The sequence below is a fragment of the Zingiber officinale genome, chromosome 1B (genome assembly GCF_018446385.1).
Source record: "Zingiber officinale cultivar Zhangliang chromosome 1B, Zo_v1.1, whole genome shotgun sequence".
In the NCBI taxonomy this organism is placed as follows: Eukaryota; Viridiplantae; Streptophyta; class Magnoliopsida; order Zingiberales; family Zingiberaceae; genus Zingiber; species Zingiber officinale.
Window position 1 is genome coordinate 163,485,465 of NC_055986.1, and position 15,038 is coordinate 163,500,502.

The following is a 15,038-nucleotide window of genomic DNA, read 5'->3' on the forward strand; positions in this document are numbered from 1 at the left end:
GTGCTCATTCCAATGTTTGTTGGAGCTCGGCATGTTATCGAAGAAGACGAAACCTATCCTAGACTGGAAAACAAAGGTGCCCCACTCGGCTTGCTTGGGATAAAAAAAGTAGTGAAAAATCTTAGGGTCGAGGGGAATGTTGTTCAGTTTAAAAAGGACTATCACTCCGCTCAGCAGCCTAATGGAGTTAGGGACTACCTGGCCGAACGGAATGCGAAAATAATTGCAGACTTGTAAGAAGAACTTGTGAGGTGGAAAGCGTAGCCCGGCCAAAAATTGGTCTCAGAAGAAAAGAGCTGTGCCGGACGGCGGTTCATGAGGCCGATCGGCCGGTGTGGCTAATACTATTTGGTGGTCGGAAGGAATGTCGTAAGCCCAAGTGAGACGCAACACGTCCTCCTCGTCAAAACGGCTCTCCATGGTCGTGTACCATAGACCCGGAGCGCCGCCGGTCAACTGCGAGGTGCTAGTCATGGTTGAAAGACAAGAATACGGGACCAAAAGGGAAGGTTCAAGCAAAGAATGGAGGAAGACCGACTGAAGGAAACGATTAGCAGAAAGAAGAAAACGTTGGGAACGAGAAAGAGGATCTTACGAGCAAGAGAGATGATCGACGGGAGCCTGGGGGTTGCCGAAGAGTTGAGGGGCAAGGTCGCCGGAGAAGAAAACGAGCAGAAGGGCGCCGGAGGAGGATGAAGCAACAATGCGGCAGAAGCGGAGTCGCGGGCTTTATATCGCCTCCCGGGAGCAACCTCCACCGTCCGATCCAGGTCGTCGATAACGAGGTCATCATCCAGCCGTTCATTTCAAACGGCGGCTGTCCCATCCGATGTGAAGCCACCGCCATACCATGACAAGAGAAAGGTAGCCACGTGTCAGCAAGTTACGGGTTAACGCGCGTGGTTGACGGAAGCTTCGGCATAAATTCCTAGGCACGGGCAAGCTATCGCCGAGCGGCTGAGCATCCATTAACCCGTCCGAGCGGACTAAGGTATCGGTTGTCCCTCGATCAGATCGGCAGTCTAGTCAGTCGGACTTCGCCTCCTTCGACTAGACTTGAAGGGAAGGCAAGTGATCCGGCGGTTAGAACAGGGGACCCCCATTCTGAGGGGTCCATGCCACGCTGGAGTCAAAAGGCCAAGTGGCCGACCGGCTAGGCAGACCGACCGGTGAATAACTGAGGCAATAGGCGCCCCGACTAAAGTTGGGGTTCCGACGCTCAATGGAACAGTAGCAAAGAGCCGAGCTGAAGGCCTAATAGAAGGTGATGTACTGCTAACAGTTCTTACATAGCACCCTACCGAAATTCTCTCCAGCATATCGCTGCAAATGGCAGTCCGGACGTGAGGAGAGTGCCTCCCGGACTGCGCATGAGATGAGGTCCGTCCGGCCGGCGCGTGAACTCCCCGTTCAGCCGGACGGACAGACGTCCCGACCTGTTGGGGGTAAAGGGGGACAGGAACATCTTCTGACAGCCGTCAAGTCCTATGGCTAGGCCATACTCTAGATCTGACAACGAGGTGTTCTGTTGTCCCATCGAAGACGTGATCGTCAGGTAAGCTTTCTGACAGACACATACCCAAGTATGGGCTGTGGACATGTATGTGCCTCGGTGGACGCACAGGAACCCTTCCACCGTTCTATATAAAGAGCTGCAGACTTTGCCGGAGGTACGCGTTCTACAAGCTTTGGAGCTGCTTTTTCCACCACTTGCTTACCTGACTTGAGCGTCGGAGGGTCGCCGCCGGGAACCCCTTCCCGGCCCGACTTCTTTGCAGGTTCGCCGGAGCGCCGTCCGACCGGTCGAAGATCTACGACAGCGACAAGGAGAGCGCCACGTGCCCAGCGTCCGTTGATTTAGCGATTCGGACAGGATCAGCACTCATGCCTTATTATGAAAAACACAAAAATACCATGTCATGTCATCCATACATCATATAGTTATAGGAAATTTTCTTTTGAAAATTATTTCTTTTTGATGTATGTCATAACATCATCATGCATCATTTTAATTCCTTGTTTATTAAGGACTAATGTCATTAATTAACAAGTAACATCCTTGGTGGATGTCTATAATTCAAAAATGCCTAGATAGATATGCATGATCCCTAGATTAGGGCAAAACCAAACTTTACATCTCACAAAGACTCATAAGGTGACTTATATGTATTTTCGTGCACATTAGATACAAGTGAGATGTTAGGATGATGAACAAAACTCAAGATGTTGATTTAGTGCATTCTTTTGAGTTTTAAGTTCATCAAAACACATAGTTATGTGTTTTCCCATCATTGGGAAAGCTAATGTACAAGTCATGTGCATTAAGCCCAAGGAACATGGTGGGATATTGGTTTTTGAAAATTGCTTTAAAATGTTTTTGGAAAACCATTGGTGAAGGCTATCGTTTGATAGTAATCACCATTGAATAGTTAGGCACAAACTAGAAGAAGACACTAAAGTTTTTGCAAGTTTTCTAGTTTGTGTAAATCTTTGAAAATATGAAGTATTTTCTTATAAAACTATTTTTCCATGATAATATATGCCCTAAATAGTGTCTACACAAATTTTCATGATTTTTATAATTTTAAGGAATTTTTGGAGAGTTTCTGAAATTCACCGCAAGTGAATTTCAGAACTATTAGGCATTTAATCGATACCTTATCGATTGAAGGGTCTCAATCGATCGGGCGATCGATTGAGAGCAAGCTTCTCGCGAACAGAAGCTTCTTGGATCGATCCACCGATCGATCCAGCCCTCCTGAATCGATCAGTGGATCGATTCAAGCTAGTTCAATCGATTGGGACCCAACTCCAATTGATTGAGGAAGCTGATTTTGGCTGGGAAAGCCTGATTTCAGCATTCCAAATCAAGTTTAGTCTAGGAAACCATTTATAACCCCTCAAAATACATTTGTATACATAAAAATGGTATTTTCATGTTGAAAACAAGAATGGATTAGTTGAGGAAGACTAAATTGAAGTTTAGGTTGAGGTTTGGTTTCAATATTGAATTTTTGAACCTCAAACTTCTAAATTTGGGTTTCCTAAAGGTTTAGGGATTCCAAGTCATTGTTGGTGCAATGATAGAAGTTCACGACCATGTCTTTAGGGGGAGTTACTCTTTAAGGACATGAAAATTATTTTTCATACACCTTGAAAGGTGATTAACCTTCTTTAGTAAAAATGCTCAAGGTTGAGCATTTGTTTACAATGGAGAGTGGATATCTTCATTGTTTAAGTTAAAAATGCTCAAGGATGGGCATTTGTCTACATTAGGGAAGAATGTAGGGTTAAAGAAAAATGAAAGGTATGAGACTTTCATTATCGGGTTGATCACAACGAGTGAAGTTGTAAACAACGTTGAGTAACTCTTCAGGGGGAGAGTTTGTTTTGATGTGTGCCAATAGGGGGAGAAATGTAGGGTTTAAGTTAGGACTTCATTATCTAAGAGGGAGTTTGCCCTCTTAGGAGGAGAATGAAGGGTTTAACTTATGCCTTCATTACCTAGTGGCATGAAGGAGGTTTAGGCTATGGGATTAGCCTAACTTAAAAAAGGTATTGTCAAACATCAAAAAGGGGAAGATTGTTGGAAGATTATTGGTGCAATATTCCCCAGGTCAAGGTTTACCTAGTTTGACTGAGCTTGAATTGGGTCAAGCTCGAGTCTTAATGTTTATGTTTTGATGGTTTGACAATACATGTTGACAATACATGTTTGACAATACATGTAGACAACACATGGAGATTGCAGGTGCAATTGTTCATGTGTGGAGATTGTGATGGAGAGTCAAGTAGGTCAAGGTTGACCGGATACTTGACTGAAAAATCCTGGTGAGTGAAGCCAGGTGAAAGTCCTAACTTGGAGGTTAGGCAAAGGAAGTCCTGGTGAGTGAAGCCAGGCAGGAAAAAAATCCTGGTGAGTGAAGCCAGGTGAAAGTCCTAACTTGGAGGTTAGACAAAGGAAGTCCTGGTGAGTGAAGTCAGGCAGAAGAAAATCCTGGTGAGTGAAGTCGGGTGAAAGACCTAGTGAGTGAAGCTAGGCGGTGAGGAAAATCCTGGTGAGTGAAGCCAGGTGAAAATCCTAGTGAGTGAAGCTAGGTGAAAGACCTGGTGAGTGAAGCCAGGCAGAAGAGAAGTCCTAGCGAGTGAAGCTAGACAGAAGGGAAGTCCTGGTGAGTGAAGCCAGGCACGGGGAAATCCAGATGGGTCAAGGTTGACCAGACATCTGGTGAAAGTCCAAGTAGGTCAAAGAAATTGACCGGATACTTGGCAAAAGGAGAAAAGTCCAAGTGGGTCAAAGGGATTGACCAGACACTTGGTGAGAGAGTCCTAACTGGTCAAGGGTGACCGGATGCTAGGTTTTATGTACCAACAAGTCATGGTTGACTGGATGTTGGTTCAGGGGGCTTTGGACTTGGTTTTGGGCAAAAACCAAGATCTAGATCGACCAGCCGATCGATTGGATCATGCCCAATCGATCGGTCGATCGATCGGGTGAGTCCCCGCGATAGGCATTATCCCAATCGATCAGTGGATCGATTGGGGAGAAGTGTCGCACGAACAGAGCCCCTTTGGATCGATCGGGCGATCGATCCAGAGCTCCCAATCGATCAGTAGATCGATTGGGAGGCGCGATTTCGCGCAATAAGCCCTGGATCGATCGGCCGATCGATCCAGGCTATTCCAGAGAGCACAGAGGCGCTCTGGATCGATCGGTCGATCGATCCAAAGCCTCCCCGATCGATTGGGAGCGTTCCAATCGATCGGGATCCGACTGTTGGCGTCGTATTTAGCTGCAGGCGTTCGATTTCTTCGGTAGAACTTCACGCATACAGCTCCGATCTTCACAGGCGACTCCACAGCTTCTCCACAGAGCTCTCCACGCCAGATTTTGAAGATTCTTGGAAGTTTTGTCCAAGTCAAGAGGCGAAGAAGAGAAGTTAGGGTTAGGACTTTTATTACACTTCTTGTAAGCTTTTGCTTGTTCTTTACTGCCCTTTTTCTTTCTTCTTGTATTGAGAGTCTTGTAGGGCTTCTCCGCCTTCGGTAGTTACCGTAAATGAGTGTTTTATTAGTGGAGGGTGCGTGCGTATGTGGATCCTTGGATTAGGATACCAAGTAAATCCTTAAGTGTTAGCGTTGTATGTTTTTGTTTCTTGTATTTCCGCTGCACACCATCAAAGAAACAAACAACGAAGAACACGAAGCGCGCGACGAACTATTCACACCCCCCCTCTAACTACATTTCGGTCCCAACACTTGGATGATCTTGGATGTTTGTTAGATTATTATTATTTAATGTAAGACTTGTTATTTGATGATTGAATATATTTTGTACTTATGGTGGATTGGTTTTATAAAAATAGGATATATTTTGTTTCTGTTTTATAAAATAAAAATAAGAATGGTTTTCATTATTATTTTTGTTGTAGATGTTTTTTTCATTTGAGGTATATGGAAATTCACAATAGATATTTAATATGTAAAGTCTAGGTTCACCTTTGAATGCATAACCTATCTTATAATATCTGTAGATAGATTTATTTGTTAATCTTAACTTGATAATAACCTATCTTTTAAAAATTAATTTTCTATATTAAAAAATAATTATTTTAAACGATAATATAAAATTTTAATTTTATTATTAAAAAAGATCTAATTTATATTTATAAAATAAATATTAATATTATAAGAAATATCTAATTTAAAAAGTAAGGATATTTTTATAACTTTATCTATTTAACCTGCATTCCCTTTCCTTTCCTCCCAAACAAAATAACATATGCTACGATAATAAATCTTCCCTCCCTCCCAAACAAGGGGAAGTTAAATACTTTACTTCCCCTCACTTCCCTTTCCTTTCCCTTCCGTTAATGAACATTCCCTCAGCCCATCCAAACACAGTGTAAGAGAGACATTATGAGTTACTTTTCACTATGTTTGATATATTTTAATTCATATTCATTCTATAACTGTGAAGTAATTATATAGGAAGAATCAGCGATATTGATGGGGAATAAGAAATGGTATTAAGATCAAGGAAACGAAAATAAAAGCTTTGCACAAGTTTAAATAAAAAGGAAACAAATTTAAGGAAAGAGCAAAGTAAGGAATCATGCAATTGATCAACTTATTATAAATGTTAATCTTTTAACCATACAAATTTTTATAGATGGATCAATTTCATTCTTATCAACAAGAATTTAGATGGAAGAAATTAAATTAGTTCTAAAACAGCTTTCTTCCTAGATTGCACTGGTTTGTAATTACTGATCTCTTTCTTAATTTTTTTTTAAATTTACACATCGGATCGCGGTGCAATCGGATCATGGTTAGAATTTAATTAAAATTGACTTCGATCTTTTCTAGATTCACTTTCCCACTTATATTATAGTTTTTTGTCGAGTCAAGCGGTCGGAGACCACCAACGGTGAGCGGGCCACCCCTGCTTGGAACCATACAGTCTGTCTACTACTAGCGGCCTCCGACCGCTTGACTCGACCTAAAACTATAACTTAAGTGAGAAGGTAAATTTAGGGGAGATCACATTTAATTTTGGTTGGATTCCGACCTTAATCCAATGTACAAATTATGAAAGAGATCAGAAAAAACCAGAGATTATAGACCAGAGGATCTAGACTTCGATTGGCTATATCCACATTTGAAGCTTATTAATCTATTTTTAGATTACCATATATATATATATATATATATCCAATGGCATAGCTAGGATTTTAAATTAGGAGGGATGATTTTTAAAATTTTTCAAAGTTTAGGGTTGATTGTCACAATCTAAAATCTAAAATTTGAATTTAAGATAACAAAAATGAACTTAAATTTGAAAATTTCTTCAGTAATCCTAATTTCTAATTGAAACAATAATCTGTCGATCCGCAGAACTTATTTACAACTCAAAGTCAAAAAAATATTTATGATATCACTTTCTTATAATATTTAGCATTCCTATATCAGCGATGGCGTATAACACGGCAGAGGCTGCAGTGTGTATAGGGAGAAAAAAATAGAAGAGAAAATTTCTCAAAAATACTTATAAAAAACCTTAAATTTAGTTTGGTTGTAATTTGATCAAATCATTGGACCAATGTCATCATTATCTCTGTGCCTACTCATTGGATTTATTTCAAATCTGATTCAATTTTAATTTAGCACCCTCATTTTATGTTCTATTTTAAATTTATTCATTTATTATTATATATTTTATTTTTAAAATATAATATTTAACATTTTAAAATGTGATATTTTCTCATAAAAATGGTACTAATGGATAACTTAGGTTAAGGGGTTTTCAAATATATGATTTTAATTTTTCAACAATGAACCATGATGAATCAATTGGTCAAAATAGTAATAAGGACTTTTCAAATATATACTATTAATATTTCTATTTAATTCTAGAGGGGACATTCGCACCCCTCCTCACAAGCTACACCTCTCTCTCTCTCTCTATCTAGATATATAGATATATATATATATATATATATATATATGAGGACACATGATCAATTTGAATATTTAATTATGTTTAATAATTAAATTGATAATTACGTAGTCTCCTAGGATGAAAATTTAAAAGGAAGATTAAAAATTTAAATTTATATGACAATACTATTAACTAAGGATTTGTTTTATATGGATCTGGTCTGAAACAATTTAGGATTTTGCAAAAATGGAATTGCAAGAAATTCAAGATAACATCAGAAGTCGACGGAATAAGCACTGGAATGATTTTTTAATATGAATTAAATTAAATTTATATTAAAAAATTATCATAATTAATATATTATGTGAAAATTATGGATGATAATTTTTTATGATTATGTAAAAGTTAAGAACACATAAAATTTGTTTTATAAAATTTCAACAGGTCCATATTTAGGGCTTTTGATTTATTTTTTAATTTTGAGAAGAATCTTGAATTCGTCTCAGATTTGGGGACGAATTCCTGAATTTGTCACCAAATCTGGAGCAAATATAGGATTCATCCCAAAATTAAATAAAAATAAAAATAAAAATAAAAATGAATAAGAAGTCCTAAATATCGACCTAGGGATGTCGGAATTTTATGAAATAAGGTTATATGTATTCATAATTTTCACTTGATCTTAAGAAAAGTCTTTATCCATAATTTTGTCATCTCTAGATCCATATTTTAAGTTTTAGACATATATTCAAATATGCGTTAGAACATTAAAATAATTAATAGTAATTATATTAGTTTCACTAAATATGAATATAGTGTTGTCAGAATTTCATTAAAAACTTTCTATGTGTTCATAATTTTCTCTTAATCTTAAATAATTCATCATCCATAATTTTGACCTAATATATTGAGTGTAGTTATGTTTTAACATGAATTTTAATTCATATTAAAAAATCACCACAGTTAATATATTAGGTCAAAATTATGGATGATAATTTTTTTATGATCAGGAGAAAAGTAAGAATACATATAAACTTGTTTCATAAAATTTTGACACCTTTAGATCCATATTTAGGGCTTCCAATTTTTTAATTTATTTTTTCTAATTCTGGGACAAATTCGAGATTCGTCCCAGATTTGGGGACGAATTTCTAAATTTGTCGCCAAATCTGGGACGAATCCAGAATTTGTCCCAGAATTAAAAAAATAATAATAATAAATGAATCGAAAACTCTAAATATCAACCTAGAGATGTCAGAGTTTTATGAAATAAGTTTCTATGTGTTTGAAATTTTCTCATGATCTTAAAAAAGTCCTCATCCATAATTTTGACCTAATATACTGAGTACGATGATTTTTTAATATGAATTAGGTTAAATTCGTGTAAAAAATCATGACACTCAATATGTTAGGTTAAAATTATGGATAATAATTTTTTATGATTAAGGAAAAATTACGAACACATAAAAATTATTTCATAAAATTTCGATATCTCTTGGTCCATATTTAGGGCTTCCGATTCATTTTCTTATTTTTTTTTTCTTTATTTTTCTAATTCTGGGACGAATCTAGGATTCGTCCTAGAAAAATAAATAAATTATAAAAATGAATCAGAATCCCTAAATATTGACCTAGGGATGTTAGAATTTCATGAAACAAGTTTCTATGTGTTCGTAAATTTCTAATATTTTAAAAAAAGTCTTTATCCATAATTTTGACATAATATATTGTGTGTGGTGATTTTTTAATACGAATTAAGTTAAATTCGTGCTAAAAAATTATTACACTAAATATATTAGGTTAAAATTATGGATGATAATTTTTTTTATGATTAAGGAATTTTTTCATCAAACATCTCTAGATCCATAGAATTAGGGCTTCCACTTTATGATTAAGGAATTTTGACATGAATCGTCTTATTTTTTAAAACACATAGAATTTTTTTCATCAAACATCTCTAGATCCATAATTAGGGCTTCCACTTTATTTTTCTTTTTTTAATTATTTTTCTAATTATGGGACAAATCTTGGATTCATTCCAGATTTAGGGGCGAATTCCTAGATTTGTGGCCAAATCTGGGACGAATCTAGTATTCATCCTATAATTCAAAAAATTAAAAAGTAATAAAAATGAATTAGAAGTCCTAAATATTGACATAGAGATGTCGAAATTTCATGAAACAAGTTTCTAAGTGTTTGTAATTTTATCCTGATCTTAAAAAAAGTCCTCATCCATAAGTTTGATCTAATATATTGAGTGTGATGATTTTTTAATATGAATTAGGTTAAATTTGTGTTAAAAAATTAACATACTCAATACATTAGGTTAAAATTATAGGTGATAATTTTTTTATGATCAAAGAAAAGTACGAATACATAGAAACTTATTTCATAAAATTTCGACATCTCTAGGTCCATATTTAGGGCTCCTGATTTATTTTTTTCCCTAATTCTGGGACAAATCCTGGATTTGTCCTAGATTTTGGGACGAATCCCTAGATTTGTTGCCAAATCTGAGACGAATCCAGAGTTTGTCCCCAAATCTGGGACGAATATAGGATTCATCCCAAAGTTGAAAAAAATAATAAAAATGAATTTGAAGCTCTAAATATCGAACTAGAAATATCAGAATTTTATGAAACAAGTTTCTATGTGTTCCTAATTTTCTCCTGATCATAAAAAAAAATTTCATTCATAATTTTAACCTAATATATTGAGTGTGGTGAATTTTTAACATGAATTAGGTTAAATTCAGGTTAAAAATTATCACACTCAATATATTAGGTTAAAATTATGGATAATGAAATTTTGAAGATCAAGGGAAATGTACGAACATATCGAAACTTTCATAAAATTCTGACATCTCTAGGCCCATATTTAGGGCTTTCGATTATTTTTTTCTTATTTTTGTTTTTTTTTTTAAATTCTGGGATGAATCCTAGATTCGTCCCAGATTTGGGGACGAATATTAGATTCATCCTAGATTTGGCTTCATTAAAATATGCAATGAATTATTAATTTGTTGTTGAATTTGTAACGAATATAATTTTTGTTGCAAAAATATCAACAAATATTTTATTTGTTGCATAATTTGGAACGAAAATTAACTTTCGTTGCCAAACTACAACGAAATTTTATTTGTTGCTAATTCTGAAATAAAATTATTTGGTTGCAAAGTTAATTGCTAATTTGGGATGAAATTATATTTCGTTGTTAAATTTATTGTCGATTTGTGACTAAGGGGGCGTTTGGTTCTCCCCTAGGAATCAGAATGAGATGGGTATATAGTATTATGGAATGTGAATGGGTATGAGCTTGGGTATCATTCTTAAAAATAATGTTTGGTTAGTTAAATATTTTCAATCGGAATGAACCTAAATTTCCTTTTTTATCCTTACAAGAAAATAAGAGAAAAAATTAGATGAGAGAGAAAGTTGAATGTGAGAGAAACATATGATGAAAGAGAAAGTGTGATGAGAGAGAAAGTGTGTTAGGAAAAAAATGAAGAGAGCGAAAGTATGGTGAGAGAAAATGAGGAGAGAGTGCATGATATGAGAGATTGAGAAGAGAAAAAGTATGATGAAAGGGAAAGTGTGCTGAGAGAGAAAGAGTGATGGGAAAAAATGAAGAGAGAGAAAGTATGCTGAGAGATAAAGAGTGATGGAAAAAATGAAGAGAGAGAAAGTATTATGAGAGAAAATGAAAAAGTGAGGAGAGAGAACGTTTGATGAGAGCGAAAGTGGGTTGAGAGAGAAAGAGTGATGGGAAAAAATTAAGCGAGAGAAAGTGTGATGAGAAAATGAGAGACTGGGGAGAGAGAAAGTATGATGAGAGAGAAAGTGTGCTCAAAGAGAAAGTGTGATTAAAGAAAAAAAAAAGAGAGTGTGATGAGAGAAAATGAAGAGAGAGAAAGTATGATGAGAGAGAGTATGTTAAGAGAGATTGAGGAGAGAGAAGTACGATGAGAGAGAAATTGCGATGAGAGAGAAAGTATGATGAAAAAAAAGGATAAAGTGTGATGGAAGAGAATGAAGAGAGAGAAAATGAGGAGAGAGAATGTATGATGGAAGAGAATGAAGAGAGAGAAAATGAGGAGAGAGAATGTATGATGGAAGAGAATATAGAGAGAAAATGGTAGAGAATGTGTGATGAGAGAGAAAGTATGTTGAGAGAGAAAGTGTGATGATAAAATAAGGAGAGAGAAAGGAGAGAGTGTGTGAAATTAAGAAAAATTGAACAAATATACTAAGGATATTTTTGTCTAAAACTTAATTCACATTTCTATTCCATCAAAACCCAAGGGAGAGTATGAGTTTCATCCATATCCAAATTTTTGGGTTTCATTCCAAAATCTTGATTCTATTCCCATCAACCAAACACAGGATTTGGGAATGAATTCATTTTCTCATTCCCAAACCGATAAACCAAACGTCACCTAAAATTTTTTGTCCTAAAATTTTGTCCCTAATTCATTAGTTTTGTTAGTGGAAATCTTTTTGCATATGAGGTGTGGATTTATTGATTTAATGAGAATTTTTAAGTTAAATAAATGCATTAATTCTCTTGGATTATATTAGAATCTTTTAGATATCAAAAGCCAAAAGGAATAGCCAAATATAAGACTATTCGTCTCAAACATTGCGAACTAATAGCTACCTAAGGTTTTTGGCACCCTGTCAATTATTGTTACTTAATAAATATGTGGCGGTGAATGTTGATCTTATGTCGTTTGGAAAGGATGGTTAAGAACACATGGCTATGTCAACATTAACTTTTTGTAGACTATTATATCGTGGTAGGATATATAGATTGTAACTTAAATATATGTAGAATAGGGATCACAATCAAAGGATGTTGGATTTTTGGATTATCCGTTATGTGTGTTTTTTGATTTATCTTAGTGGTCGATGAAAATTTTTTATGAGATCGACTGATCATTTTAGGAATAATTAATAAAATTAACTGAAATTATATATATATATTTAATATTATGACAGACTTTGATGTTTTATATATTGAAGATACTCTTCAGTTATATGTGAAAACTGCTCTCTAATTTTTTTTTTTAATGTTGATGTAATCAAATGATTGTGTGAAATTTTTTATATGTTTCAAACAAATAGATTTGTTAGTAGATAACATTTATAAACTTTTGTGGTCATTATCAGTAATTTTTGAGATAAATAAAACCACTGTATAATATTTTCTTATTCACAGTTTTCTCTAGAGTTGTCAATTCCGTGACTACATAATTGAGTCATGGATATGAAATCTAAATCAGTTGAATTGGCACTGGCTTTGCAATAAGATCCTGCTAATCTTGCTGATAAACAACAGAAGCAATCAATAAAATGACATGGATTATTATTGTTTGAACTTTTTTCCTTGAGAGTTTGTTCAGATTATTTCAAATTAAAAAATCAAATTAATTTGAAAAAAAGTTAATTCATTCATTTCAATTTTAATCAAATATTATCCGTATCAAACCAAATATATATATTAATGGGATGCACGATCTAAAAACTCCTTGATATCACGTGAGCGACCACGTACACGTCCCACCCATATTCCTACTTGTCGGATGACTGCATCATGTCCTTGGGCTCCACATGGGCGGAAGAAGTGGTCAATAGGATGCTACCAATTTAAACCACCTTTCCGGAATTAGTTTTGGTCATTGCATTTCGCTCTGCATTAGTCGGAATTAGTTTTTTTTAACATTAATCTCGTCCATTTATTTTAGGGCGGAAAATCTATATAGGACGTTCATATTCTCAGGAAGAAAGCGGAACCGCTACCGTTACTCGCGCTCGCCCGTTTTTAGGGTTTTCGAATAAAAAAGGAAAAGGAGGATTCGGGAGGTGAACCGATCGATGGGTTACGACGCGATGGCTAACGTTTCTTCGCTTCCCTTGATGGTTTCCGGCAGGAAGAAACGGGTACTTCAAAGTTGTGTGTTTTTTATTGGTGATCTTTTCGTTATGCCAATGAAATGCTCCGTATTGTGAGTGATTGAAATCTTTGTGTTCTTTCTTCACTAGTCAAATCGATCTGCCAAGCTGAAGCAATGCAAACTCGATGCGCGACGTGAGCAATGGCTCTCTCATGGTTCGATCCGATTTCCCCTCTTTTACGTGTTCTGGTATCGAGATATGGGCGATCTTTAACATTGAATCTTCGTCTCTTTTTTTTTTCCCTGAAAAATGCCCTTTTTCTTCTTTCTATGCTGGATCAGGTAAGGATAAGGATGGCGATTTCAATTTGACTACCGCTCTTCATTTGCAAGTTCCTCCCCTGAGTTCCAAAGGGACGGTGAGAGAAGAACTTCGAGATGGCATTACCTCCATGCATGAATGCAGGGATATGGATTCCCCACTCCATAAGCCTACTGTAGGTAATCATCATAGAAGGAATATCTCTTCGGGCGTTAGTAGAAGCAGCAGAAGTAGCAGCATGGATTTCACCTCGAGTAGCACCAGCGATGGTGAAGAGGAAGAGTACATAGAAAACAGAGAAGAAGAAAACGGAGTCTTGGACGATTGGGAGGCAGTTGCCGACGCCTTGACTAAGGATGTTGGTTCTGTCAACCATACTCATCGTTCTGCTCGAGAAATTACTCCCTTTGAGGCAGCTGCCACACTTGGTATCCCAGTTGAGGCTCATTTAGGAGGGAGCACCACAAAGCCGGAGCCCATCCATAACACCAAAAGAGCATGGAGGCCAGACGACACATCTCGTCCTCCAAGCCTTCCTACGATCTCAAAACAGTGGATTTTTCCAGCGAATGCAGGCTGGAACCATCGGATTTCACAACAAAAAGGCATCCTTCCCCTGCCAATTCCCTGTCCTATCTGCTGTGAGGATCTAGATCTGACAGATTCAAACTTTCTTCCCTGTTCATGTGGCTTTCGCCTTTGCCTATTCTGCCACAAGAGAATTCTCGAGGCAGATGGTCGTTGTCCTGGATGCAGGCAGCAATACAACTCTATTCCAGGTGGAACAGTGGAGGTGAACATGGGAGGAGCACGGGCACCAATTTTACAAATGCAATTGTCTCATATATGTAATTTAAGACCTTAGAATAGCCTAGGACCCTTGCTCTCTATCACTTTTTCCTGTTATCGAATGTCATATGATGATGCCGCTGGTGTCGAGTTTCTTTCAAACTTTGTTTTTGTTCAAAGGTGAATGTGAATATCTCTTAGAGGCCTTAATAGACTGGTGATGGTCTGGACATTTCTTTTTAAAGTATAATTGTTGCGCCTGCTGTGGATGGGTACCTCTTGTTTCTTGTAGTTTTGGTTGTGATACTAAAACATAGTTTTGGTGCATTTTCTTTCTTATTACCTTCGTTATTTAAGATTGGCTCCAGCATGTACCTTGGTTCAACTTCAAACAGTGTACCTTATGCTATGATATTTAGTAGGCTTCCCAATTTGTTCTCTTTTGTGCTTGTTGAAACATATGCGGCTACAAAAATTGGTGAAATTTTCATGTATACTATTGGTGAATGTCTTTTCTTTTTCTTTGCGATCTTGAATATTTTTGCATTGTGTCTTGGTGCTACATGTTTGTTATCATTAAGATTCAGGCTACG

General features: G+C 36.3%; 1 protein-coding gene across 3 annotated transcripts; it reads left to right on the forward strand.

Annotated features, from left to right (window-relative positions):
* Positions 1-13,172: 13,172 nt before the first annotated feature.
* LOC121988434 lies at positions 13,173-14,689 on the forward strand. 3 transcript variants are annotated; one of them, XM_042541883.1, is made up of 3 exons: positions 13,173-13,390; positions 13,483-13,583; positions 13,677-14,689. In XM_042541883.1, exons 2-3 carry the CDS (start codon positions 13,520-13,522, stop codon positions 14,519-14,521), a joined length of 909 nt encoding a protein of 302 aa, XP_042397817.1. In that variant the 5' UTR covers positions 13,173-13,390; positions 13,483-13,519; the 3' UTR covers positions 14,522-14,689. The 3 variants fall into 3 exon arrangements, with proteins under 3 accessions (XP_042397817.1, XP_042397809.1, XP_042397801.1); XM_042541875.1 differs by having other exon boundaries at positions 13,173-13,380; XM_042541867.1 differs by having other exon boundaries at positions 13,173-13,380; positions 13,483-13,549.
* The last annotated feature ends 349 nt before the right edge of the window (positions 14,690-15,038 follow it).

What these genes read in the sequence shown, in the direction of transcription:
- LOC121988434 (XM_042541867.1), top strand. Translation starts at nt 13,315, where the DNA reads ATGGGTTACGACGCGATGGCTAACGTTTCTTCGCTTCCCTTGATGGTT. An exon ending in TTTCCGGCAGGAAGAAACGG is followed by an intron (nt 13,381 to 13,482) that starts GTACTTCAAAGT and finishes TTTCTTCACTAG; the next exon opens with TCAAATCGATCTGCCAAGCT. An exon ending in TGAGCAATGGCTCTCTCATG is followed by an intron (nt 13,550 to 13,676) that starts GTTCGATCCGAT and finishes ATGCTGGATCAG; the next exon opens with GTAAGGATAAGGATGGCGAT.